Raw genomic sequence first — 27,410 nt, 5'->3', positions numbered from 1 at the left:
TAAAATTTATCTTTATATGTGTTTCTCTGCTCTACAAAAATGTGTTGGTGAGGCGCTTGTACATTTCTCAGCTAAATTCCATCCACTGTATTATAGTTAAGTGAATATTTTCAACTTACTTACATATTGATTTTGTTTTTCTTTGTCTTAGCTGTGTTGGAGTAGAAGAACATCATGCTGTTGACATTGACCTGTATCACTGTCCCAACTGTGCAGTTTTACACGGTTCCTCCTTGAGTAAGTACTAGATGCTTAAATAAAAAATGACATTTCAGAAAAATCGAGATTTCAAATTTACATGTACATGTTGATACTTTAATGATACTCTGACGAGTTATATTATACCCATCAAGAACTGTAGGGACAGATTTTGCTCAAGGTATTTAGGTTGTTGTTTTTGTCTCATTAAGTCAAAAGATTAAGGGGGAGAATGTACTGTCAGTCTTAATTGCCAGTGCAGAGTCCCCAAACTCAACTACATAGTTTGATATCTTTCAATTTGAGAAGTGTGGTAAAGTAAAATTTTTCTGTTTCTGGAATCTGATTTCGCTTGTTTTGCTCTCTTCACAAATAGAAGATCTTCAGTAGTATTTTGGGAGAGTATGCAGAATAAGACTTTAATACACTCATATGCCTTATATTTTAAGGAGAAAATGAGAGCGTTGATAAGCTAAAATATTACTTATATTTTCTGAATTTGGTTGCTATATTGAGTATGGCCTGGAGTCCTGCCCAGCCATCCTCTCTGCCTGAAACCCCTTTCTGAGATCTGAGGAAGTAGAGATACAAGGACACACCAGACCGTGTTTCTGACCACACTCTTGTTTCTAAGAAGGGAGAGCAAAGCCAGGGAACCCTCAGGCATCTTTTGGAGTGGACCAACATCACACCTAAAATGATATGTATTTTCAGCTTTTTACAGATGCTTCAGAATCTTTTACAGATGCTTCAGAAGAATACATTGAAATATTGCTATTGTGCAAATATGAGAGAAAAAGGCTTGGATTATGTTATATTTTTTTTTTTTTTTTTTTAAATTTGAGACAGGGTGTTGCTCTGTCACCTATGCTGGAGTGCAGTGGTGCTATCATAGCTCACTGCAGCCTTGACCCCCTGGGCTTAAGTGATCCTCCTGCCTCAACCTCTGGAGTAGCTGGGACCACAGGCATGCTTCACCACGCGCAGTTAATTTTTTGATATTTTGTAAAGACAAGGTCTCACTTTGTTGCCCAGGCTGGTCTCGAACTCTGCCTCAGACTCTCAAAAGTGCTGTGATTACAGGCATGAACCACCACACCTGGCCTTTAATAACTATTTTGACATTTTAGGCTGCAGACTAGCACTTTTATATTCACAGAATTAAAGGGAAAACTATAGGCTTTGTCATTTTAAAACCTTTGCCTGAACATACCTTGATATACACACTTGGTGGGTTGGTTTTAGGTAACTTACATGACCTCTTTATTTTACATGCAGCTTTTTCCCTAGTACTTTTTTCCAATAGAGTAGACATTTATATAGAGTTATATTTTTTCAAAAGAGACTTACTGGCAACTGACTGCTCATTTGTTTTGTTAGAAATATTAGTAATGTTTCTAATGTCTTTGTAAGATACTTTAAAAATTTAAGCTAATTGAATACATTAAAGTATTTCCTTTTAAAATAGAGGCTATTCCTTTTGTTAAGTATACAGCATAAAACTTGAGGTTAGCAAATTGGTAGAACTGTTACATGTGTAATTGACTAGTTTATTGTCATAAATGTTTTTAAATGATCTTTCTCTGGCTAGCACTGAGTATGTGATATATAACTTGAAATAATTGTTGACTGGGAGTAACTCTTGGAGAAAGTAAATAAATAATATGGTGTTGTTATCTCAAGGGAGACTTAACTAAAATTTATAGCAGTTTTAGTTTAGAATTTAAGTATATAGTCCCAAAATGAAATAATTTGAATTTAACTTCTGTGAAATATTAAGTTACTATGAGGCAGAATAATGTGATACACCGCATTATTTATTTTTCCTATATGATTTAATTTTGTAAAAAACGTGTTATACTCACTAAATTGATTACACAATCCATAATGGATCACGACTTCACTGTGAATAATTATGCTTCAGAGAGAAGTTTGCCTATGCTTCTCATCCCTGAAGAACGTAAGACCAGGCATTGGCTATCTTCTGGGCAGACGTCCAACTCTGAGTACTTGCAGGGAAAATGCCCAAAATCCAGTCATCTGTTTTATCTTGATTTAAGGCTCACCTTCCCTCCTCCTCCACTTCTACTCGCAACTTGGTTAATCCCTTTTGATCCCTTTCCCTCTGCTATTAAGCCTTTTTTTTTTTTTTAATTAATTTTTTTATTTTTTGAGACGGAGTCTTGCTCTGTCGCCCAGGCTGGAGTGCAGTAGCGCAGTCTTGGCTCACTGCAACCTCTGCCTCACAGGTTCAAGCAATTCTTCTGCCTCAGCCTCCCGAGTAGCTGGGATTACAGGTGTGTGCCACCATGCCCGGCTAATTTTTGTATTTTTAGTAGAGATGGAGTTTCACCGTGTTGGCCAGCCTGGTCTCGCCTCGGGCTCTCAAAGTGCTGAGATTACAGGCGTGAGCCACTGCGCCAGGCCTATTAAGCCTGTCTTACTTGCTACCTGGGTTTCCTGTTGGTTTCAGAGATCCCCAGGAGTCCTTATTATTGATACCATTTAGCCAGTATAATAACTACTTAATATGGTGAATTTAGACTTGACCCTCTTAATGGGAATTAAGAACTCTATTTGAGGGCAGGTATCAAAAAACAGCCAAATAACTTAAATATATATTCTCTATCTTCTTTAGGCACATGCAATCCAAACACAAAATTTTCTCCTTTCCCTTTAACCATTACTAAAATATTCCTTCACTAGCCTCCTTCCTTGAAGAAATTCAGTCAGCTGTTATACAGTGGCTGATTTTATGATTAGCATGTTGGCCCAATAGGACAATTGTATTCTTCTGTTAACCTCCTCCAAGTCAGCACATTTAAAAGGAAATGATAGTGATTGGCAGCTTATTATATGGTAGGCACTATAGTGGGTAAGTAAGTACTTGACCTATGTTGTCTTCTTCGATATTTATAACAACTCCGTGTGAGAAATGAGAAAAATGATCTAGCTAGCCCTTTTATGTAGCTATTTGGCAGAGTTGGAGTTTGAATCCCTAGCCATCTAATTCCAAAGCTGATGCACTTCACTGATTAATCTCTTCTGCAAAAATGAAAATTAACTACTGGGGTTGCTGAGGTAGGAGGATTGCTTGAGCCCAGGAGCTCGAGGCTGCAGTGAACTGTGATTGCGCCACTGTACTCCAGCCTGGGTGACAGAGGGAGACCCTGTCTTAAAAAAGAAAGAAAATTTTAAAATGCAGTATCATACTTTACCTATCAAATGGACTGCTTTAAAAAAAAAAAAAAGTACTTATGCCCATTGTTTACCCAGGGGTATGAAATACGGTTCTTGTATAATACTGGTAAGGAAAGTAAGTTACTAGTACCACTTTTTTGGAAGCAGTTTTGTAATATGTAGCAATTATCTTTAAAATGTTGATCTTTCTTCTAGCATTTCTTAGAATTTATTCTGAGGAATTAATCAGGGAAACATATACAAACATGAATCTCAACTTTGAAGAAAGATTCAGAATGAACTAAGTGCTTAAGAATCAAAAAAATGATTATAATATGGTATACCTACATCTTAAAATTGTAGTCTGTTTTAAATATTTAATAAGGAGAAAATGCTTGTGATATAATAAGAAAGATAAGCAGGATAAACATTGTGATCCCAGTTGAAGATAAAATGGAGTTATGGGCTGGGCTTGGTGGCTCACACCCGTAGTCCCAGCACTTTGGGAGGCCAAGGTGGGTGGATCACAAGGTCAGGAGATTGAGACCATCCTGGCCAACATGGTGAAACCCCATCTCTACTAAAATACAAAAAAAACACTAAAAGCCGAGTGTGGTGGTGCACGCCTGTAGTCCCAGCTACTTGGGAGGCTGAGGCACGGGAATTGCTTGAACCTGGGAGGCAGAGGTTTCTATGAGCCGAGATCGTGCCACTGTCCTCCAGCCTGGCAACAGAGTAAGACTCCATCTCAAAAAAAAAAAAAAAAAAGAAATGGAGTTGTGTATCTATATATAGCTGAAAAAAATCTGGAATTAAATACACTCAAATTTTAGGAGTGATTTTAAATGAGAAAAAATAACATGCAAAGGATGCCTTAATGGAATTTCCTAGGAAGTTTGCTTTGTGATTCTAAATTTTTCTTGTGAGTTTTTTGGTTTTTTTGGTTTTTTTTAGTGGAACTTGACCTCTTCCATATTGAAGATTTGGCTGCCATAAGTTACTTGGGAATCTTGTTTTAGACTCTTAGATAGGAATAAGCCTGATTTCCACCTTTATTAATTATTGTGACTTCTTATCCACGTGAGGACCCAATGTTTTTGTATTACTATGATCTTTGTAAGGCAGGAAAGGTTTAAAATAACTTGGAATCATAAAGTTGTTTTCCCCAAAACATTATTGTTACGAAAATGTTCAAACATATAGGAAAAATTGGATGAATTTTACAGCAAGCACCTATAAGCCTTATCATCTAGATTCTACTGTTATTAACATTTTCATTATATGCTTTACCACATGTCTATCCATGTAACTGTTCTGTCTACCCATCTTATTTTTTTGGATGCATTTCTAAATAAATTGCAGACGTCAGTACATTTTCCAGAATCATAGAGGTTTTAGGCTTAAGAGTAATTTTCAAGCTTAAAAAAAAAATTAAAACTGAAATTGTACATTGATAGAACGCACAAGAGCTGTAGGTAGTGCCAGTCTGCTGGAAAGAGGAATGAGGTCCAGAGATTAACCCTTGGCTTTTTCTCCATCGCCCCTTTGTGAAGGGTTCTTCCACACAGTTTGAAAATTAGCAGTTCAATCCACCGCTTAATTCCTACATTGAGGAATCTGGATCCAGCGGTGTTAAGTGACCTGCCCAAGGTTGCAGAGAAAGCTATTGGCTGAACTAGGAATCATATCCAAGTCTTCTGATTTCGATTGCTGTGACTACTCAAGGTCATAGCCTTCCAGAGCTGTAGAATTACAGGGTCATTGGAATGAATGAAGTTATTTATTTTGTCATCCTTCCCGTCTTTCTTTAATTATGACTCAGTCACCTGCTCTTCTTTATGTCAGTATAACTGTGCTTATTTGGGGATAAGTCTTCACATGAAAGAAGGAGGAATGATGCTATTAGAATAGATTTCTGATGTGAGATAAAGGCCCTGTCCTGAGAAGACGATTTGGATTATCTGGATAATCATTAGGACCTAATGTTCTGATGAAAATCATAATTGTATATAATTTGGAAATTGTATAGTATCTGTAAGTGTGGACATTATAAAAGGCTCCATCTGCTGATTTGAATTCCTTGCTTTAATTTTAAATATTTTGAAATAAAAAGAGTAGGTTTTAAAAATCCACAGTTAATTGTCTGTAATTGCAGCATTACATTAAGCAAAATTCTCAGGCCTGGAAATGCATTAAAAACTTGAGTGTTTTCAACCCCTCCATTCCCAGGATAAAACACTAAGGCTCGGGGCTGGTTGCAGAGCAGCCTTAGGACCCTGGGACCAAGGGGCAGACCCTGCCCAAGGATGCAGGCCTAAGCCGGGCCTCACACTCACAGTGTAAATGTCTCTCTGGCCACCATGCGTTACATGTACCTGTGTATATATGTGGGGAGGCTGTGCACACGAGCGAGGGGTGAGTGGCCGTGGCTGTGGGCAGCATCCACACGGTTAGCCGTGCATGCACTTTGTGGCCCCTTTGCAAGGGGCGGAGGGTACTGGAAGTGGGAGGGGGCAAGGTCTGCTATCAGGAGTTACTATAAAAACAAGAACTGGAAGCTAGTGTTTCTGGTACTGGGTAAAATGATTCTACCTCTGGGGATAAGGATCCACATTCGCTCTATTACGATGGGCTCTTTCACCCCACTCCTAGTCCCCTGGGCGTGGGAGCAAAATTGTGATCTTTCCTAGGAGTTTGAATGCCCCATATTTGTGTCCTCGCCAGCTTTTTGGCCACCTTTCAAGCCCCGGTGTTCAAGCTCAGAGAGGATGAAGGGGTATCTGGAGGGTCCACGAGATGGGGCCCTCACTAAACGCCTTGGCCGCCGGCCAGCAGCCCTCTGTGATGTGTGTGCAGAGTGAACAGAGGACTCAGGTTTCAGAGGAGCTAGTGCAGAGCACCCTCATCCTGTAGAGTTCATGCACTCCCCATCCGTGCTACCTACCTCCCCATTCTGTTTCGGTTTTAAGACAATGAAGCAGCATTCACTGGGTGTAACATGAAGGGATAAAAACGAAGGAGAAAGAGAGTTGGGGATGGGATGTCTAAGGCAGGAGTTGACATCAGGCAACCAAAGAAATGAGTTTTGGGGAGGGACACAACTCCCATCCCAGTTTCCTTCCCATGGCTGCATGTTAAGATGGATGCATGGAGAGACCATCTGCCTGGCTCCCTGTCTTCATTCTCCACGCAGCCTGGTGATGGCAGGCCTGGGTTTGGATTTCAGAATCCGAGCTCCGGGCTCCACTCATGTGGCAGCAAGACCGCTTTGTTCCAGCGTTTAGAAACACACCTGTATTTGATTCTCAACCATGGGAGCACTCGCTGCACTGGTGGGAGGTGGTTGGGAAAGTTGCAGGAAAACCTTTGTCTTCCATCCTTCCGACCCATGGTGGAAATTCACGCCATGGATTTTTAATGGATCTTTTGTTCTAGGCAGCTGGGAATAGACATGGTACTTACCTTAGAGTTTTCCAATTTATCTCAATTTTATATGGCTAGTGATTCATTTTCTTAATCCAAATATATATAAACGTGTGTGGTCTTAAAAACAAACAAAAAAAACTTGAGTGTTTTTAATGTATTTACAATTGTTATTTCTGATTATGTTGGATATAATGATTAGAAAGCATATAGTATCACCAGTTACCAAAATCATTTTTTTAAAATCTTTTAAAAATCCAGTGAAAAAGAGGAGGAACTGGCACAGGCATGACTACACAGAAATTGATGATGGTTCCAAACCAGTGCAAGCTGGAACTAGAACTTTCATTAAGGAATTACGCTCTCGAGTCTTCCCAAGGTATGGAAACTTACTCTGATAAAAGAAAACGTAAGAATGTAAGAATGTTGTCTTATAGAGTGGTATTACGTAAAGGCAATGTTTTCAAACTTAGGCTGCAACCCATTATTGTCCTCAGCCACCTTTTCACCTTTTTACTTCCTTAATGAAATGGAAAAGTATCAGTACATTCCAAGTAATAGGTGGAAGTAAGTAAGCATATTTTCTTGGAACTTTTGTTACATGTATATGCACACTGGGTCACCCTATAAAAACATTTAGGTGTGGGCCACAGTCCAAAAAGTTTGAAATACGCTAACCTGAGGGAGTTGTTCCCAGTACTTGGTTCCTTATGATATGCAGCTGCTGCCTGTTTTTTTTTTCTTTTGCCTCACCTTCTCCTGTTTTCCCAACTCTGCTTTTTCTCCATTGCTTTTATATGCATCTTTGCCCTAGGTCCACCAGAAGCACACACAACCACTGCAGGAGTGGGCTTTTTGATTTTTAAAAAAATAATGGAATATATTTGAGTTGTCTGGCTCAAAGAGAGTTGAAAGCATTATAAAGCATTTAATCATGCTAATTTGGATCATTTCCTACTCACTGCCTGACATCTATTTCAAGTGATAATGCTTAATAGACTTTTACACAAGATCATAGCCAGGCTTGTTAAAGAGGGGAAGCACAATTTAAATTTAAATCACAGTATCACATGCAGCTTATTATGGAATTATTTCAGATCCTGAAATGATAAAACCCCTGCTATTTCTCCTTAGTCTTTAGAATTCCTCTCTAGCCCCCTGCCCCTTAATCCTTACACAGAAACATAATGATAAGCATCATTGGCTTATCATTCAGGTCTGTTGAGAGACAGAAAGAACACATATTTAAAATGTAGTGTTTCCACATGATTTTTGTGGTGTTAAATACCCTATTCTCAAATATTCTTTTTTATCAGTTTCCAAGTTGTAGGAGAAATGTTCGCATGTTTTCTTTTTTATTGGCTCATGCTTGATTGGTTTGGCACCTAGGCCCAAAGTTTTCAGTCTGGTTCTGTTGGTGGGCCTACGAGAGGTTTGTGAGCTCCCTAAAATGAATGGTATGTATAATTTAGTGTCAGTTGGGAGTGTCCATTTCTCAGGGAGAGGAGCTATAGCTTTCTTTTTTTCCCAAATAGGTCTCTGACACAAAAATGTAGTGTTAGAAACACTGGCCTAATAATTTATGTGACTTTACTGCCAGTGACCACAAATGAGAACAGGTTATAGAGATGATCACAAATGTCCAAAATGTAATTACCATTAGTTCGGGATCTTTGGGTTTTAATGCCATAAAGCTTTATATCATTTCAAACCATAGTAGAATAGCAATAGTTGTTAAATTACACATACTCAATATGATTAACACAGAAGCGTATAAAGTGAATGAGTTATCTTTCTCCTCCCCTATTTTAAGACTTAGTGTAAGTTTTTTGAGACCCTTTTCTACATAAAAACATTAAAACATTTGTGTATATGGATGTATGGATATATATAATGTTCTTAAAATGGGATTATGTTATGCATAGTGTTGTACAATTTGCCTTTTTTACTCTTATATTTCATAGATATCCTTCCATACCTATGCATAGATTTACCTCACTTCCTAAATGCTGTATAGTATGCAGTAATCTATAGGTACCATAATTTGCTTAACCATCCCCATATGATATATGTTTAGTTTGTCTCCAGATTTTCCTCTTGCAAAAAATGTACCTATATTTTAAACACTTGTCATTATATTTGTTTGATCAAAAGAGGAAGTAAAACACCAAACATTTGAGATCAGGGAATACAAGTGATTTAAAATTCTTCTTTAGATTGAAGTTGAAGGAATTATTTAATCCTCAGAGGTTGGGGGAAGGAGGGACAGTTGTGGATGCTTATTGGGGAAACTGAGAGGTAATACAGAGCTCCATTTCAGTAGATGAGTCAAGTGAAGAAGAACAAGAATATCTAGGAGAGGACTCTTAGTTTTCTTAGGCCTCAGACTTGCCGTTGCCTTATGGAGAGGATTGGAAGATCGGAGCCCAGTAATTCGGAGAACCAGCATCTGCTTTTTCTCCTGTCTTCTTGCCACCTAGGCAGCAGGTGACATCAGATAGTTAAGATCTGATTGTAGAAGTGGAGACTATTGTGTTTTAACCTTTACGGCAAGTGTCACACTTAGTTTTGAATGTATAGCAGCTATATCCTGCGAGCAATTGGGAGGTAAAAACTGGAATGCCCCATTGGAAGAGATCTGGTGGGCAAAGGGACAAACTACACTTATGTTAATGTAATGCCTGTAATCTGTTGGTCATCAGAGAGGGCAACTGGAGATCCAACCATTCTTGGCTTAAAGTTACTACCTGGTATTAAGACTTACTAGGCCCAGTGCGGTGGCTCACACCTGTATTCCCAGTACTTTGGGAGGCCAAGGTGGGCGGATCACAAGGTCAGAAGATGAAGACCATCCTGGCTAACACAGTGAAACCCATCTCTACTAAAAATACAAAAAATTAGCTGGTCGTGGTGGCAGGCACCTGTAGTCCCAGCTACTCGGGAGGCTGAGGCAGGAGAATGTCCTGAACCCAGGAGGCGGAGCTTGCAATGAGCTGAGATCGTGCCACCGCACTCCAGCCTGGGCAACAGAGCGAGACTCCATCTCAAAAAAAAGACTTACTAAATACTGGTTGTAACGGATCATTTAAATCGGTAGTTTTCAATGGGAGCGTTTTGGACACTTGTCTCAGTGGGCAGGGACCAGGGATGCTAGTCATCTTCCAGTATGCAGAATAAGAATTAATTGTTCTGTGTTCCATTAGACTTTAGATAGTTGTATAGAATTTTATAGTCAGATAAAATCTGACTAGTTTTTGTTTTTATTTATTTATGTATTTATTTATTTTTGAGATGGAGTTTTGCTCTTGTCACACAGGCTGGAGTGCAGTGGCGCAATCTCCGTCTCCCAGGTTCAAGCGATTCTTCTGCCTCAGCCTCCCAAGTAGCTGGGATTACAGATGCCCACCACCACACCCAGCTAATTTTTGTATTTTTAGTAGAGACGAGGTTTCACCATGTTGGTCAGGCTGGTCTCAAACTCCTGATCTCAGGTGATCCACTCACCTCAGCCTCCCAAAGTGCTGGAAATTACAGACGTGAGCCACCGCGTCTGGCCTGACTAGTTTTTATTCTAATGCACACTCTACCTTTTGTTCTCCCAAATTTCTACACAGCCTGTATCAAGTGGCTTCTGGTGTTTCTACTTAACTTAAATCTAACCATTCATTACAACTAGTTGTAAGCATCCTATTATTTTATTATGTCTTCTAGTGTAGTTTACATACTGAAATACAGGTTGAGTATTCCTTATCCAAAATGCTAAGGAACAGAAGTGTTTCAGAAACGATTTCAGACTCTTTTTTTTTTTTTTGGATTTTGGAACATTTGCATTATACTTAGCAACTGAGCATCCCTAATCTGAAAATCTGAAATGCTCCAATAAGCACTTCCTTTGAGCATCATATCAACACTCAAAACATTTTGGATTTTGGAGCATTTTAGAGTTTGTATTTTTGGATTAGGGATACTCAACTTGTACATATTTTACTATAAACTAGGTTGGGTTTTTCTTTTTGCATTTAGAGCACTTTATATATATTTCTAATTATATGTATTGAATTATGTATATTACATTATAAATTTTAGTTTAGGATAGCAAAGGGAGATTTATAAAACATTTGTCATTAAGAATGAGATATGATAGGTTAAGATCCAGTGATATAGATAATCCAGTATATGAATTAACCCATCACCACAGTATTTTTTTTAAACTGAGCTTACCAATAAAAATGACATTTTTATTCTTATGTTTTTCCTTAGTGCCGATGAAATAATTGTAAAGATGCATGGCAGCCAGCTGACACAAAGATATCTGGAGAAACATGGATTTGATGTCCCTATTATGGTCCCTAAATTAGATGATCTAGGACTCAGGCTCCCTCCACCTACATTTTCTGTGATGGATGTGGAACGTTATGTAGGTACGAACTTTATTTCTTTAAGTACCTGGGAAAACGTGGTAAAAGTAAAAATGATAGTCCTGGTAATATTAAAGGTTAAATGAAGAAATGTCAATTTAGTTTTCTGCTCAGAAAAATGAGACTCAGTATCATCTATATTGAAAACTAATTTTTCTCAGCAGACCTACAGCCTCATCCTGCTGCTTTCTTTTGTGCCATTAAGTTTTCTGATACTTGCTTAGGGAAAATCATTACTAAGGGATAGATATAGATACCAGGAAGAAGATATTGGAAAATTTGATTGATTGTAGGCATCTGTAGAATACAGGTGCAAAATTCCCAGATCCCAGTATACCAGCTGCACAGTTAGTCCTCTGTAGTCTGCTTTGTGACCTGCTGTTGCTTCGAGGAAAGGTGGTAAAAAGAGCAGATCATTTTCAATCCTGTTTTTATAGTAATGACTTGGTGAATATTGCCATTTAATGATGTCTGGACTTAATTTGTGATTTTGAAAATTTCCCAAAGAAACAGAAAGACACGAGAAATAAAGGGGGAAACCCTTTACTCCTTGCCACGTTGTTGACATTTTCAGTCATTTCATTCATTCTCATCATATTTATAGATAAAGCTGACTATATGTAGATGTTACTCCTTGTCAGCAGTAGATTAGATCCCAAATCTATTTTGACTCAAAATTGTATATTTACTACATTATCTCCTCAGCATGGAATATCTAAGAACTTGTCCCTTTATTGAGCCATTGGTTAACAATTCTCATAGATTATTGTTTCACTGAGGAAATCTATCTAAATATTATAACTTCACATTCAGCTAAATTTGAGTATTTGACAAGTAAGAGGACAGGGCTAAGGATTAACCTGAACCTATTTGCATAGATAACAACTGTAAAACAAATAGCTAGTGTAATACATGTGCAGGAAAAAAATGCTCAAACTGCTTGATAGCTAACTTTTTGGTACTGCAGAGCACTTCAGTTAAATACTATGAACAGAACTGTGTTACTTCCTGAAGATAAAGAAGTCTATAAGGCAAGACTTTCTAAACCTATATGAAGTTGCATTAAAGTAAGAAAATGGCATTTATTTGCTTTTTTATTTCAAATTGGTTAAGTATTACCATATTTTGAATTCTACCTTATCCCATAGTCCACTGTCAAACTATTTGTGCCTCCTAGTGTAGCAGTGCAGTGGTCTGTAAACATTACCTCATGGATTTATACGAAAACTATAAATTAATCACAATTTGGAACTCAGGCCTTCGGACACTGGTACTAACGTGAACTGATTTTTGCTTCCCAATCACTAATTTTTTCTTGAAGGAGAATATTAGAAGACAATACCAGGAGGGCAGAAAATATCCTGGTCAACTTGCATGCTAATTCCCCAATGAGTCATGTGTTTTTTTTGAAATGATAGCCTTAGAATATTTTAAGTGTTACAAAAGTGAAAGGGAAAAGTCAATCTCCCCACTTTATGCCTGAGAAAACTGAAATCCAGAAAATGTTGCACAATTTCTACATGCCAATGTAATGTATTTTTTGTCATTATGAGCTGTACACCAAGATATCATTGCTATACAGAAAGCTTTATAAGCCGTATACATTTTTATGTTTGGTGTAAATTATGCAACTCCGTCTCACTGCTTTCCTTTTCCTCTGAAAATTTGTCCCTTTTTTCCTGAAAGGTCCAGTTGAACTTGGGAAATTAAGAGTATAGGGAAAATCTTTGTCTAGACTACATAGTTTTATACTTGGTTTAAATATCATACTAAGTTAAGATATTTTTTGATTAGGGCATCTGCTGATGTAACTCTTAAAAGTCCAATAAGAAGACTGTAATTTTTCTCTGCAGGTGGTGACAAAGTGATAGATGTCATTGATGTGGCGAGACAGGCAGACAGCAAGATGACACTTCACAATTATGTTAAATACTTCATGAATCCTAACAGACCAAAAGTGTTAAATGTGATCAGCCTTGAATTTTCAGATACAAAGTGAGTAGTTCTCGGCATTTTGGTTTAGCATTCTGAGTGTTAGCTAAATGTAGTTAATGATGTATTTATTTTAGGAAGAAACATAGTTGTGACTTCTAACGTTGTCCAGTGGTAGCAGTGTTATAAATTTTGCATTGGGACGCTCAGAGATGTTTAGAAATAAGATGTATTTTAAATTTGTGGCTGGGCACGGTGGCTTATGCCTGTAATCCCAGCGTTTTGGGAGGCCAAGGTGGGTGGATTGCTTGATGCCAGGAGTTCAAAACCAGCCTGGCCAACATGGTGTAACCCCCTCTCTACTAAAAATACAAAAATCAACTGGGTGTGATGGCACATGCCTGTAATCCCAGCTAATCAGAGAGGCTGAGGCACGAGAATCTCTTGAACCTGGCAGGACAGAGTTTGCAGTGAGCCGAGATCACGCCACCGCACTCCAGCCTAGGCAACAGAGCAAGACTGAGTCTCAAAAACAAAAAACATGTATTTTAAACTTTTAAGTGTTGTTGTTAACCTAAAGTTCCATTTAATTATTTGGTTTGGGAATAGATGGGAGAAGCAGTTTTTAAGAATTTTTAATTTGCATGATGTGGGTATGTGTGTGTGTTTCTTTTTTAAAAGGATGTCTGAATTGGTGGAGGTCCCTGATATAGCCAAAAAACTTTCCTGGGTAGAAAATTATTGGCCAGATGATTCAGTCTTTCCCAAGCCGTTTGTTCAGAAATATTGCTTAATGGGAGTTCAAGACAGCTATACAGATTTCCACATTGACTTCGGTGGAACTTCAGTCTGGTACCATGTCCTCTGGGTAAGATTGGGGTATTTTTTGTTCTCTCACTGACAAACAGCAGATAGCCCTAGTTTTTCAGTGGTATAGTCATTTCTTATAAATGTTACTTGTAAAAGGGGAAGTTGTGTTTTTTTGTTTTTTTTTTTTTTTACTTTTTAACCAGGAACTCTCACTTTGCCTTTAAACGTACGATTTTTTAAAAAAATCTCAAATAATGGAAGAGCCTTGACTTCTAAATTTATATTAGATTTACTTTCTGCCCTCATCTTTTAAGTTGGTTTCTTTTAGGCTTTTGTCTCTTTTTGATTCTTTCCCCCCTAGTTAATTATCCTTTAATCCCTGAATTAAACATCTATGAAGGAGCAAAATTACAGTAATAATTGCTTCTGGCCTTAATGTTGGGCTAGGATAGCTTGTTGGATAAGTCAGGAATGCCATAAAAATACCAGTTCTTGGCTGGGTGTGGTGGCTTACACCCGTAATCCCAGCACTTTGAGAGCAGGCCAACCCGCGAAAATTATTTGAGCCCAAGAGTTCAAGACCAGCCTGAGCAACATAGTGAGACCCTGTCTCTAAAAATAAAAATAAAAAAAGTAGCCAGGCATGATGGCTCATCCCTGTAGTCACAGCTACTCAAGAGGCTAAGGCAGGAGGATCACTTGAGCCCAGGAAGTTGAGGCCGCAGTGTGCTGTGATTGCACCACTGCACTCCAGCCTGGGCAACAGAATGAGACTTTTATCTCAAAAAACCGAACAAACAAAAAACCAATTCTTTTCAATTTATATTCACCTTGCTTTATCTAGAGCTGCATTGTTCAAAACAGTTAGCACTAGCCATGTGTGACTAAATTTAAATGATTAAAATGGAATGTAATTAAAAATTCAGTTCCTTGTTTATACTAGGCACATTTCAAGTGCTCAGTAGCCACATGTGGCTAATGACTACTGTATTGGTTAGCACAGATACAAAACATTTCCATCATCACAGAAAGTTCTATTGCAGAGTACTGATGTAGAAACTCAGTCTTCATCTATATCAAATGCTTGTGCCTCAGCAATGTTCTGGGCTATATTTGATGCTGGGTCCTTGGGTTCCTTTTTTTTTTTTTTTTTTTTTTTTTCGTGAAGAAGCAAAGAATTAGTTTATTAAAGGAAGTTTATTTATAGATTTTTAAAAATAATCATTATGCTATGGATCTTAGTAGAAAGGGCAAAGCTTGCAGAGATGACTGTGGGCCTGTCAACACATATTTACTTCTCTACTTGACAATGAGAGGAGGTCAGTGGGATGTTTGTGCTTCTCTGCCTTCCTGTCTTGCAGCTATTTCTTCAACACTACTTTATTGACTCCTTGTCAGTCGAGGAGGGGGAGCTTTAAACATGAAAATGTTTACTAAGGGCAATAGCTACTGATCAGGTGTGTGAAATATGTCTTTTGAACCTAAAAAAAAATCTGATAATTATCTAATTTAATTTGTATCCTTGTATTGGGAAATTGCATCAGTGTAGGCTAGCCTAAGTGTGGCTTTTCCTTTTTCAAAAATAGTATGATACTTCCTTTTAGGGTGAGAAGATTTTTTATTTAATAAAGCCAGCAGATGAAAATTTGGCACGTTATGAATCTTGGAGTTCATCTGTGACCCAGAGTGAGGTGTTCTTTGGAGATAAGGTGGATAAATGCTACAAATGTGTCGTAAAGCAGGGACATACCTTATTTGTTCCTACAGGTAAGGTTTTCATCCCATCCCCTACTCACCATGGTTGATACTCAGTCACATAGAGTTGGCTTTTAATTAGAACCTCTGGCTTTAACATGTTTGGAAAGTAGTTTTTATGACATTTGTTAAGAAATAATTCTGATCTTGGACTTTTTAGGTTTTGTTCCTTAGAGGTTTTCTCTTCTAGTTAGGACTTCTTTTGGCATTGTATTTATATCATTTGTCTTCATTTTTATTTTTATTGAGAAAAAATTCACATACCATAATATTCACCCTTTTAAAGTTTACAAGTCAGCGGTTTTTAGTAGATTAATAAAGTTGGGCAAACAAATGTCATAAAAACTACTTTCCAAACATGTTAAAGCCAGAGATTCTAATTAAAAGCCAACTACTAATTCTAGAACATTTTCCTTGTCTCAAAAAGAAATCTCGTACTCTTTAGCAGTTACTCTCCATTCCCACCTCAGTTACTCTCCATTCCCACCTCCCCTGAGCCCCTGGCAACCACGAATGTACTTTCTGTCACTGTGGATTTGCTTCTTTGGATACTTTATGTAGATGGAATCATACAACATGTGGGCTTTTGCATCTAGCTTCTTTCACTTAGCCTATTATCTTCTAGGCTCATCCATGTTGTAGCATGTATCATTACTTCATCTTTTCATGGCCCAGTAATGTTCCATTGTGGGATATACAGGTTGAGCATCCCAAATCCAAGTCTAAAACCTGAACTGCTCCACAACTGAAAGCTTTTGAGCATATGCATGACCCTCAAGAGGAAATGCTTACTGAAGCATTTTGGATTTTGGATTTTCAGATTAGGGATGCTCAGCTGGTAAGTATATAATGCAAATATTCCAAGATCCAAAAAAAAAATCAGTACTTCTGGTTCCAAGCATTTTGGATAAGGGGTACTCAGCTTGACCCTCTTTTGTTTATCCATTTACCAGTTGGTGGACATTGGGTTGTTTCCACATTTTGGCTGTTTGAATAGTGCTGCTTTGAACATTTGTATACAATTTTTTATGTGGAGGTATGTTTTCATTTCTCTTGGGTAAATATAGCTTGTAGTAGAATTGCTGCATTACGTGGTTTAACTACAGTTAACTTCTTGAGGAATTGGTGACCTGTTCTCCAAATAGCTGCACCATTTTACGTTCCCACCAGCAGTGTATTTGGAGTCCAGTTTCTCCACACCCTCACCAGTGCTGTAATTGCCTTCTATTCTAGTGGTGTGATGTGTCATGATTTGAATTTGCATTTCCATAATGAGTAATGATGCTCAGCATTTTTCTTGTTGGGCATTTGCATATTCTCTTTGGAGAAATGTCTATTCAAACCCTTTGCTCATTTTAAAATAGGGTTATTTGTCCTTTTTGATTGTTGAGTTTGTAAGCATTCTTTATTCTATGTACTAGACCCATATCAGTATGTATGATTTGCAAATATTTGCTCCCATTTTGTGGGTTATCTGCTCACTTTGTTGATAATGTCCTTTGATGCACGAAAGTTTTTAATTTTGGTAGTCTTAACTATGGTTAGCTCTCCATTGCTGTTAAAGACCAAGCCTGTAAGAATCTGGGCTGCTGTCCTAGGACAGTTAGGAGGCGAAGGGTGTGTCTTGAGAGACCCTCAAAGAAAGGATTGAGTATCAGTCTTAGCTGTAGTCTCAGGTATAGGTATCAGGTCTGTCATTTTGAGATGTAAATGAATATAGAGTATAGACTGTCCAGACCAGTGGTTTTGAGAATTGTGTGCTGGTTTTGGTGACCCTAATGACTGTAGAGTTCACAGGGATCTGTCCCCACAGGCCCTGCTGAAAGCCTTGCCTCTGGTGTATATAATAATAATAGTGTGTTGAACAAATGAAGACATGCCTTAGAACTACCAGAATATTTGCCTAGATAAGTATCAGTATTTTCATTGTGAATGGACTGATTCACATTGTGAATGCCCCTCCCTTAAATCTTCCTACTTCTTGCTTTTATATTAAGTACTTTGTTGTACCTTCTTCAAAATCATAAATTGACATTCATAGAATAATGTTTTTTATTGATTTAATATCCTAACTAGAATATAAAGAAATTAAAAGGTGATTTATAATGAAATGCTATTTCAGTATGTGCCTGTTTAGGCACAGCAGCATTAGAGAAGAGAATGAAATGGTAATTGCATAAGGAAGGAAATCAATCTAGGTGTGTGTTAGTGGCAACACAAATTCTATCAGTAGCACTGGTGTAGGTACTAATACTTCCTGGAATGTCAGAATCACCTGGAGGACTGGTTACAACACAGATTGCTGGACCTCATGGCCAAGGTTCGGATTCTGTGGAGCTAGAGTGGGCCTGAGAATGTGCATTTCTAACAAGTTCTTGGCTGATTCAGGTACTGCTGGTATGGGGACCATATTTGGAGAACCACTGCTGTAGGCAAAGTGATTTTTTTTCCCAAGGTAGTCAGCAACTGACAAGCTTTCAAACAAACTACAGTACAATTTTTGTATTTCAGGAAATTGTGCCAAAACCGTGAAAAAATACTGTGTGTGCATGTCTGTATATACAGATATATATAATATATAATAATGGAGTTCTAATTTCTAGGCTGAGATAGTTAATAGGACAGGCTTTGTACCTATATGAATGCGCAGGAAAATTTGACAGTCCCGAGTGATGCAGGACAATTTCATTTTGTGTGGAACTGTCTCACATGTTGCACTCCTGGCTCCCACTCACAAAATGCCAGTAGTGCTCCCAGATCATTGAGACAATCAGAAAAGCCCCTAAACGTTCCAAAACATCCTGAACAGGCAGTACTGCCGCTATTGAGAACCACTGATGTGTAGGATTTGGAGTTGGCACAGACTTCTAATTTGTGGTTTCAAGGTCAAGCTCAAGGCTTTGTGCCTTTGAGCACAGAAATGGGCACACTTGAAAGTGAGTCCTTTGAGGGTTTTTGTTTTGTGTTACAGTTCAGTGAGGGGTCAAAAGATGAAAAATATAAAGAAAATGGGATTTGTGTATTTTAAAAGCCAATTTGCATACAAATATGTTTGTATATATTTATTTCTGGTGAAGTCTTTAAGTCTGCCAACACTTTTTTCAAAAGTTAGATGTCATGTCTTAGAAATGGTTCTCACTTTGTAAGCATTTGTATGGGAATACAAAATATCATTTTTTGGCGACTCCTATATTTGTAGGACCATAACCCTTCATAATTAAATGTGGGTGATCTACCTTTTCCTTCTTACAGAGTCAGGTCTCAGGTTGACTCCTGATCCTCCTCTGCTTAGTCCTTTCAGGGCACTGATTTCAGGGTGACACCAGGACGATGGAGTGTCCCACCAATCCTCGTGTGTTCTCTAATGGAAAATGTGCTTTTCTAAATCAAACCAGATTTGGCTGGTCTGAGAGTAAAATCTTTAATATAAAGTTGGGTTGTGTTTTTAAACTAAAAAACAAAAACAGGCTGGGCACAGTGGCTCACGCCTTAATTTCAGCACTTTGGGAGGCCAAGGTGAGAGGATCACTTGAGGCCAGGAATTTGAGACTAGCCTGGGCAACAAACTGAGACCCCATCTCTATTTTTAAAAGGAAAAAAGCAAATACACTAAGAACTACAAAAACCTTCACCTTATTTCTCAAACTCAGCATAGAGCCTAGCATATAATAGGCATTTAATAAATATTTAATTAAATCTATGTATTATAATAAACATTAACTTCTCTAGCACTGAAATACGAAATAAACTGATACTGATATTTTGAGTTACTTCACAGGTAGATATCCTATTTGGTTTACATTTTGAAAAATGACTGCTTTATATATTTTTAACCATTTCAGGGTGGATCCATGCTGTGCTCACTTCTCAGGACTGTATGGCTTTTGGGGGGAACTTCCTACACAACCTTAACATTGGCATGCAGCTCAGGTTTGTGTCAGCATTTAAATGACCTTTTATCCTTTTTAAAAATAGGATACTCTTTTTTTTAACTTAAAAAAAAATCAATAGCATGTTTTATTTGAGATTCCATGGAAATAGTCCCTGAGATATTATTAATATTAAGAGCTTTTAACAAAAGTAGTATTTTAAAATTTTACCAGGGGGATACTTTGCATTTCAAATCTAAAACAACAACAACAAAAAGGAACTTACTCAGATAATACTCCAAATTTCAAAATTTTGTGAAAATGTATGTGTTCTCCCTTGGCTATTTTTGCAGTGAGGGAGATGAACAAAATCTAGTCAGACTGAGATGTGACTTATGGTACTAGAAAAAAGCAACCCTAAGTTAGGACTACTATTGAAACACCTGCTTTAATTTTGCTGTAGGTAAAGGATTAATAGCTGTTTCTCCTCTGTATGAGAATTTGACCTTTGCATAACTCTCTTCCCCTGATAGTCTAATGAGTGTTGACTTTTACTAGGTAACACTGCTTATGGTAAAAATGATTCCTGATTGATAAACTGCATCAGGACTGGAAGAACTAGAAATACCTAGTAGGGAGCCATGTCTTTGGACTTGCCTGAATGTGGTAACTCTTGTAACTTGACACACTCGTAGAGATTCCTAGAAGCTATGCATCTGTGTGTGGCGTTATTACAAGAGATAGTGGCTCTTACAGGGCATAAGGCTTTAAGCAGCTTTAAACAGCTCCCACACCTACCAAGTGTGGATCTTGTCTTTTTGTACCTGAGCTGTCCCTGAGGGAGGGATGGCTCCTGTGTAATTCATGCCAACTGTGGTCTTGAGCTGGAATACCTAGTTGAGCCTAAATAAAACTTTTGGGTGAGTATTGCACGGTTGTGGATACATGGAGGTGTTTTCTGAAACACACAGTTTTATTTTTTGTAGTAGAACCCTCGTAAAAATCCCTTTTGTTAAAACTAGGATACACATCCAAAGGTGTGATCTTGATCTTCTGTGAAGTCCATTACAATTCTTTTTTTTTTTTTTTTTTGAGACGGAGTCTCGCTCTGTCACCCAGGCTGGAGTGCAGTGGCCGGATCTCAGCTCACTGCAAGCTCCGCCTCCCAGGTTCACGCCATTCTCCTGCCTCAGCCTCCCGAGTAGCTGGGACTACAGGCGCCCGCCGCCACGCCCGGCTAAGTTTTTGTATTTTTAGTAGAGACGGGGTTTCACCGTGTTAGCCAGGATGGTCTCGATCTCCTGACCTCGTGATCCGCCCGTCTCGGCCTCCCAAAGTGCTGGGATTACAGGCTTGAGCCACCGCGCCCGGCCACAATTCTTAAGTATACCGTCAAATTCCTTAAAGTCAGAACCTGGATAAGATCACAATTCAGTCTTGTCCAAATGTGATGTTGCTAAGAAATGTAAAATACTTCATTGGTCTTATATATCATGACCTGCTTATTTTCAAGTTGGTTACTTTTATCTAACTTTGAAATGCTAATATTAATATTAAATATTTCTTCAAATTCATTTAGGTGTTATGAGATGGAGAAAAGGCTAAAAACACCAGATCTTTTCAAATTCCCTTTCTTTGAAGCCATATGTTGGTTCGTAGCCAAAAACTTGCTGGAAACCCTGAAAGGTAATTAATACTTTACATATTTGTATATGATATGATGCATATTGTTTGTCAGTTTGCTCATAGCCACCTTACAGAAAGAGTCCCTTTTCTAGTAGAGTATGGATGTCACTCCCATTTTGTTTTTTAAGTATATGGTTTTCCCCCATCCAGGAACCTTTTTAGCAAGTTAGAGTCTCTAGTCCATAACCTGACAATCCATGTTCTTAAAAATTTGTTATAAAAGACCTGGATCAGAACAATGTAGGTAATATTAGAAATGTTCATTCCATCTAGTACTCTAGAAGCCTGCACACATTATCAAGCACGTAACAGTGCCTAACTCTCAAAACTACAGTTTATTTGAAGAGACTGTTACCTAACATATGTTCCTAAAATTTCCTTTTAAGAAAGCAAACTAGGCTGGGCGCAATGGTTCACTTCAGTAATCCCAGCACTTTGGGAGGCCAAGGCAGGCGGATCACCTGAGGTCAGGAGTTCAAGACCAACCTGGCCAACATGGTGAAACCCCGTCTCTACTAAAAAAAAATACAAAAATTAGCCGGGCATGGTGGTGCATGCCTGTAATGCCAGCTACTTGGGAGGCTGGGGCAGGGAGAATTACCTGAACCTAGGAGGCAGAGGTTGCATTGAGCCGAGATCATGCAGTGGTGACAGAGCAAAACTTTGTCTCTCCCCCCCCCCCCCCAAAAAAGTTCATGATTCTGTAGTTGAAGAAAAAAAACCTTTTTTGAACTTGTCTTTATATTTGAACTCACTTTTTAAAAGGTGGAATTTCAGACTTTGATGTTTTAATATTTTGGTTTAATAATCTTTGAGCACTCAAGTTGGAGACTGATGTCACTTGCTTCTATTTCCTGCTTTTCATCCTCTTGTGCTAGTGAGAATAGTTTGTCTGCTTTTTGTGTTGTCTAACTTTTGTAGTCAGTTTGTAAATAGTGCTACTATTATAATTGACAGCTCTTAGAATAGACATAAACGGATTAAACAGTAAAGTTTATTCTGAACATTCGCTTCTTTTTCCATTTTAAAGTTAAACAAGAAGAAAAGGTAAAATGAAAAGAAATAACCAAAAATTTACTTCCCAAGATAGGATGTACAGAACTAAAATGATAAAACTCATATAACAATGGTACCCTAAACCCCCCACCTCACAGCATAGCGCAGAGATGTCCTGGCAGCGCTTCTGGTCTATGGGATGGGGGTAGAATCCCATGCATGAGAAGGGGACAGGTCCTTTCTTCACAAGACCAGTTTTTGCTCCAGAAATGAATCCTTATCATGAATCGCTGATGCATTCAGTGTTTTCAGTTATTTTTCTTGGCTGTAGGAATGTCACAGTGGACTGTACAGTTGTCATATGTAGTTTTCAGTAAAATACTGGACAATAGAGTTTATAGTCTCTTATTTAAGTGCAAGCCTAGACAGACAGGAACACTTTTATATACTCATAAAAACACAAATTTCCTCATTTTGTGGAAATAAATCCCAATTATTGAAACTTCTGGTTAAGAGGTTGGCAATTCTATACTTGGTTCAGGGTACTTTCTCTCCTCTTTTCTCTCTTCCTGTCCTAAGACTCCAAGTTCCTGTCTTGTGGTTAGCTAGGAGAAACTATCCACGAACACACAAACACACACACACACACACACACACACCCTGTACTCCTGGAGTGATGCACAGTGGTCTTTTTTTCCACTAATGTCTAAGAGAAGCTCATTCTTTAACTTCTTAAAACAAATTAAGAGCTTTATCTGAAAGACAAAATCTTGCCATTGCTCGTGAAGCCACAGGAGCAATTTGCTTAGTCTTAGAACTGTTTAAGTCTTTGTGTTAGGCCATCAAAAGTTCAGAAACATTGAGGTCTGATGGAAAGCATGACTCTGTACATTAAAGACTTTTTTAAAAAGGATTATTAGGAAAGGGTATTTGTAGGTTGTTTTAAGATGTTTCATTTTATTAGCCAGATCAGTATAGAATACCTGGCAATCACAGTGATTCAATCCAGTCTCATCAAGGCAAAAGCCAAATGATCATTATAGCAATTGCCATCGTTTTAAGCATTCATCCTGGAAACAGGAATAGTGGTCTTGTGACCCCAAATTATGTTGTTCTTTTATCCGTAACCTTTTTCTTTACATTGTGGCCTATTGTTTGCCAGCTCTCAGACTGTTCTAAGGCTTATATGGTGGGTTAAATGAGGTTGAATCATCTGAAACTCTTTACTGTGTTTCATGTCAGTGATAGTAAAACAATGAACCAGTTTGGATTTGTGTAAGGAAATTAGCCACTGTGCAGAAGCAAAATCCTTCGTTTCAACTTAGCTGAATTTTGGACCACATCTAATATATTTTGTTTGTTTTAGATGATCACAATTTGATTAAAAAACTCAAAACATTTTTGTTTACGTGTATTTATATTTACTTTATTCTGTTATTAAACTAGTCGATTATATAGATCACACACAAGTTCATACTGTGTAAAGAATAAGGCTGTTATTACTCAGGTAACCACTACCCAAATTAAGCAAAAACAGCCTTGCCAATACCTTAGAAATGCTCTGTTACCTTTTTCATTAACCTTTTTGCTTCCCTTCTAGAGATAACCATTATCCTGACTTTTCTTCAGTTTTACCAAACCTATGTTATAAACTAAAATAATTTAATTTTCAGCATTTGTAAACTTCCTATGAATAAATTCATACTGGTATTCTCTTGTAACCTTTTACTCAGCATTGTTTGTGAGATTCATCCATATTTTTGTGTGTGCCTCTAGTTCTTTTTCATTGCTAGAGTATTCTGTTGTATGAATATACTGTGAGATATATATATATATGAGATATATATATATGTTATATATGAGAGATATATATATATATACACATACACTGATTCTGCAAGTTTGACGTTTTGGAGTTATTTTTGGTTTTTGGCAATTATGGAAGATGCTGCTAAGAAGTTCTTGTCTTTGTCACCTAGTGCAAGAATTACTCCAGGAAACAGGCCTAATTGCTAGGTCATAGATAGAATTTAGTAGTTGCTGCCAAATTGTTTCCAATTCCCATTTCCATGGCAGGGCAAACAAGTTCCCAAAGTTCTATGCTCTGGCCAACGCTTGGTATTGTTAGGTTATAATTTTTGCAAATCTCATGGATATAAAGTAGTAGTCTTTGTGCTTTTAATGTGCATTTCCCTGATTATTAATGGAATCGGGTAGTTTTCTTCATATGTGTATAGGCCTTTTGGATTTTCTCTTTAACTGAAGGACAAAATTTCTTAAATTTAAAATAGTATTTTTTCAACTTTTATGGTTAGTGCTTTCTGTGCCTTGTTTAAGTAGTTCTTTCTTATCCCTAGGTCTTGCAGAGATCCTTGTTTTCTAAAAGCTTTTACTTGTGTTTTGCATTTAGGCCTTTAACTCACTTGGAATTGATTTTTTTCTTTTTCTTTCTTTTTTTTTTTTTTAATGGATGGTGGGAATATATTTTCACTTGCTTTCGTGTAAATATCCACTTGTCCCAGCACCATATTTTGAGTAATCCATTCTTTTTCTGTTCTTCATAAACACCGCTCGTCTCCTGTATCGTGTGTTGATACCTGTGTAGGTCCTGGGACATACACACACATACTCACCCACCCTTCTGTTCCAGTGGGCTAGCAGTCTGTCTCTCCACCAAGCACACTATCTTATTAACCTTTGGTAAGACTTGATATCTGGTAGGTCCTCCTTCTTCAAGTATGTCTTCGTTTTTCTTTCCCCTTTCATTTTTATATAAATTTTTGAGTTACCCTATTACAAGCCAACACCACCCTACCAAACGCAACCAAACAAGTAAATAATAACGTGGAGGGTTTTTTTTCTTTTGAAGGTGTTAACTCTAGAGATCAATTTGGGCAAAATTTGATGTCAGTAAATACTGAGTTTTCTAAAAATGACATGGAACATCTCTGTTTATTTAGATCTTTAATGTCTTTTGGCATTTCTTATTTTTTCTTCATAAAAATTTTGCATAGATATCTCTTGCTAGATTTATTCCAAAGTAGTTCTTTTTTTAGTGCTATTATAAAAACACATCATTGTATTAGTCTGTTCTTGCATTGCTATAAAGAAATACCTGAGACTGGGTAATTTATAAAGAAGTTTGATTGGCTCAGGGTTCCTCAGGCTCTATAGGAAGCACGATGCTGGCATCTGCTTAGCTTCTGGGGAGGCCTCAGGAGACACAACCGTGGTGGAAGGCAAAGGGGGAACAGGAGCAAGATAGGGTAAAGTGGGAGGTGCTGCACACTTTAAAACAACCAGATCTCACAAGAACTCAACTGTCACAAGAACAACACCAAGAGGATGGTGCAAAACCATTCATGAAGGATCCAGCCCCGTGATCAAATCACCTCCCACCAGGCCCCACCTGTAACATTTGGGGATTACAATTGAACATGAGATTTGGGTGGGGATGCAGATCCAAACCATATCAGTCGTTACTATGTATATACATATGGTTGAACTCACATGACATTTCTGTTTTTTACTTCAAATATAGTCAAATATTAGCAATTTCATATGGTTCAACTTACTAACCATGTGATACTGGAATATAGAAGCAGTTACTTTTTATACTGGTTTTAGCAACCTTGTTAAAATCTATTCTTTAATCATTTATCTGAGGCTTTTGTTTGATTCTCTAATACACAGTCATATACATCCACGTTGAATAATGACAGTCTTGTTCCTTCTTTTCTAATATTTATATCTTTTTTTTTTTTTTCATTGCTTTACCGGGTTGTCTAGGACCTCCAGGGAAATAGTGAATAGAAATGGCAAAGGTGGGCAGCTCTATCTTTGTTCTCAGTCTCAGAAGGAAAGCTTTCAATCTTTTGCCATTATTACCTTTGTTGTAGGCTTTTTGTTGATAACCTTTATCAAATGCTTGTCTATTCTAAGCTAGCTAAGAAGTTGTTTTTTTCCTTTCTTTTAAAAAATGATCAGTAGTAGTTTAATTTTTATCAAAAGCTTTGCCTGCGTATATGAAAAGCTCCATGATTTTTCTTCTTTAACCTTTTAATTTAGTGGTTATATTAATTTATTTTCTATTATTAACTCAACCTATAATTTTTATATACCATTAGGTTAGTATATTGTTTGTATTCTATCTATATGCTTACATTTTATATATTCTGTATGTAACTATGTATTACATATGGGTGTGTGCGTGTGTGCATTTGTTTGATTTTGGCATATGAGTGAAATTGGCTTGTGCTTTGTTTTCTCAGACTGTCCTTGTTAGATTTTGGTACAAAAGTTATGCTAGCCGGCCGGGCGCGGTGGCTCAGGCCTGTAATCCCAGCACTTTGGGAGGCCGAGACGGGCGGATCACGAGGTCAGGAGATCGAGACCCTCCTGGCAAACATGGTGAAACCCCATCTCTACTAAAAATACAAAAAATTAGCCGGGCGAGGTGGCAGGCACCTGTAATCCCAGCTACTCTGGAGGCTGAGGCAGGAGAATGGCGTAAACCTGGGAGGCGGAGCTTGCAGTGAGCCGAGATCGCGCCACTGCACTCCAGCCTGGGCGACAGAGCGAGATCCATCTCAAAAAAAAAAAAAAAAAAAAAAAAAAGTTATGCTAGCCTTAGACAAAATGTTGGGATTGTTCCTTCTGTTTCCGATCTCTGGAGAAGTTTGTGTACAATTGGAAAGATTTCTTTTTTGAATGACTAGTAGAACTCACTGATGATCTGGGTCTATAGTTTTCTTTGTGGGAAGATTTTTGACTGCTGAGTCAATATCTTTAGTGATTAAATGACCATAAAGGTTTACCAGATAATTATTGAGTTCATTTGTATAAATTATTTTCTGGCCGGGCGCGGTGGCTCAAGCCTGTAATCCCAGCACTTTGGGAGGCCGAGACGGGCGGATCACGAGGTCAGGAGATCGAGACCATCCTGGCTAACACGGTGAAACCCCGTCTCTACTAAAAAAAATACAAAAAAATAGCCGGGCGAGGTGGCGGGCGCCTGTAGTCCCAGCTACTCGGGAGGCTGAGGCAGGAGAATGGCGTGAACCCGGGAGGCGGAGCTTGCAGTGAGCTGAGATCCGGCCACCGCACTCCACCCTGGGCGACAGAGCGAGACTCCGTCTCAAAA

The 27,410-nt window shown here is 38.0% G+C and overlaps 1 protein-coding gene across 1 annotated transcript in view; it reads left to right on the top strand.

The window, feature by feature from the left end:
* The window catches only part of KDM7A (lysine demethylase 7A), a 90,131-nt gene that overhangs the window by 37,565 nt on the left and 25,156 nt on the right, over positions 1-27,410 (top strand). The window contains exons 2-9 of the mRNA XM_025381221.1: positions 152-237; positions 7,063-7,180; positions 11,062-11,222; positions 13,073-13,214; positions 13,833-14,019; positions 15,566-15,728; positions 19,559-19,646; positions 21,165-21,271. Of these exons, the coding sequence (XP_025237006.1) occupies positions 152-237; positions 7,063-7,180; positions 11,062-11,222; positions 13,073-13,214; positions 13,833-14,019; positions 15,566-15,728; positions 19,559-19,646; positions 21,165-21,271 (1,052 nt within the window). The remainder of the gene's footprint in view (positions 1-151; positions 238-7,062; positions 7,181-11,061; positions 11,223-13,072; positions 13,215-13,832; positions 14,020-15,565; positions 15,729-19,558; positions 19,647-21,164; positions 21,272-27,410) is intronic.

This window comes from Theropithecus gelada, chromosome 3, assembly GCF_003255815.1.
Source record: "Theropithecus gelada isolate Dixy chromosome 3, Tgel_1.0, whole genome shotgun sequence".
NCBI classification, from domain to species: Eukaryota; Metazoa; Chordata; class Mammalia; order Primates; family Cercopithecidae; genus Theropithecus; species Theropithecus gelada.
This window is presented reverse-complemented; position numbering and strand designations above follow the sequence as displayed.